This window comes from Olea europaea, unplaced genomic scaffold (genome assembly GCF_002742605.1).
Source record: "Olea europaea var. sylvestris unplaced genomic scaffold, O_europaea_v1 scaffold5281, whole genome shotgun sequence".
In the NCBI taxonomy this organism is placed as follows: Eukaryota; Viridiplantae; Streptophyta; class Magnoliopsida; order Lamiales; family Oleaceae; genus Olea; species Olea europaea.
Genome location: NW_019263602.1, coordinates 1 through 1,484, shown reverse-complemented (window position 1 = coordinate 1,484; position 1,484 = coordinate 1). Strand labels below are relative to the sequence as shown.

Sequence of the window (1,484 nt, the reverse complement as noted above, 5' to 3'; positions counted from 1 at the left end):
CAGTGTTAGTCTCAATGGACGGTTTCTATCCAATTTGTAGGTAAATGGCAATTATACCTTTATTTCTAGTATAAAAAAATATAGAAAAAGAACTTGAGATGTAAAGGAGAAAATTGTCGTGAGCAACGGGTTAGCATGGGGATCAATATTTGAAAGGAGTCTAAGTGGGTTTCACTAGGGTGCATGTTAGGGAGGGTATAAATGTTTCCCTTTTTTCTTCTCTTTCGTTCTGTTATTTTATCGACCAATTGGATGAGATCGGTCTACTTGAGCTAGTCCTGACAAAGTGAAAAGTTGAGGAATAAACGTTTCAAATAGAATATGCGGGACAAACTTCTTACAAAGTCATAAGTTGCGAACCTTCTCTACAATTTCCCACAATATCTTCCTCTATAAAACCCAGATTCACTCCATTGTTTCCCTCACCACAACCCCAGCCGAAAATATAAACTCTCTTGCATTAACAAAACAAGTTTTCAAGTATCTTCAAAATCAATGGCTTCCAAAGCTACCCTTCTCCTTCTTCTCAACCTACTCTTCTTCACATTAGTCACTTCCAATTCTGTCCCATGCCCTCCAACACCACCAACAACACCAACACCAACACCAACACCAACGACACCCACCACCCCCACCCCCAGCCACGGCCACGGTCAGAAGCACCACCCATCGAAGGGCAAGTGCCCTAAAGACACTCTAAAACTGGGAGTCTGCGCAGATTTGCTTAATGATTTGGTGCACCTGGTTGTGGGTACCCCACCAAAAACTCCCTGCTGCACACTCATTAAAGGGCTTGCTGACCTTGAGGCTGCTGTTTGCCTTTGCACTGCCATTAAAGCAAATGTTTTGGGCATTAACCTAAATGTCCCAGTTTCCCTCAGTTTGTTGCTTAACTACTGTGGAAATAAGGTTCCAACTGGTTTCCAGTGCCCATAAACAATCTCCCTATTCCGTAAGTTGAATTAGACGGCACTGCGAAGTACTAAGAAGAATCAGAAGATAAAATCTTGTCCATTGTGGTAATATTCAATTCAGTCTAATACGGCATACTGAATGTACAATTATTCACCCTACATTTCCAGATTCTTTAGGCTTAAGTTTCTGTTCTTTTTGTGTTCTCTGTGTGCTTATATAGTTCTGAGATTTCTCAAGCTTTCTTTTGTATTCTGGTTGATGGCCGTCAGTTCATAATTGTTTCTACATTTAAAGATTACGAGCAGAAGGTTCCTCGCCTCCTGTGGTTGTATCGTCAGTTGATGACATTGTTATTAGCAATAAAATGGAATGTTTCAGAAAGATTCACAACTTTCATAGTTTAGGACAATGCTATAAACCGTATTGGTTACAATAAATTTGAGATGACTGCTTAAAATTATTTTTGAGCTGTGAAGAATTTAAATTAATTTAGTCTTTAGCAACCGCAAATATCAAGTTTTGATACCCCTTCCACGCCAAAGTTGGTTTATTAAAAGGTTGAACCCCAA

The 1,484-nt window shown here is 39.6% G+C and overlaps 1 protein-coding gene across 1 annotated transcript; it reads left to right on the top strand.

Annotated features, from left to right (window-relative positions):
• Nucleotides 1-403: 403 nt before the first annotated feature.
• LOC111388789 (14 kDa proline-rich protein DC2.15-like) lies at nt 404-1,298 on the top strand. Its single transcript, XM_023013594.1, has one exon. It carries the CDS (start codon nt 496-498, stop codon nt 934-936), a length of 441 nt encoding a protein of 146 aa, XP_022869362.1. The 5' UTR covers nt 404-495; the 3' UTR covers nt 937-1,298.
• Nucleotides 1,299-1,484: the final 186 nt, after the last annotated feature.

What these genes read in the sequence shown, in the direction of transcription:
- LOC111388789 (XM_023013594.1), top strand. Translation starts at nt 496, where the DNA reads ATGGCTTCCAAAGCTACCCTTCTCCTTCTTCTCAACCTACTCTTCTTC.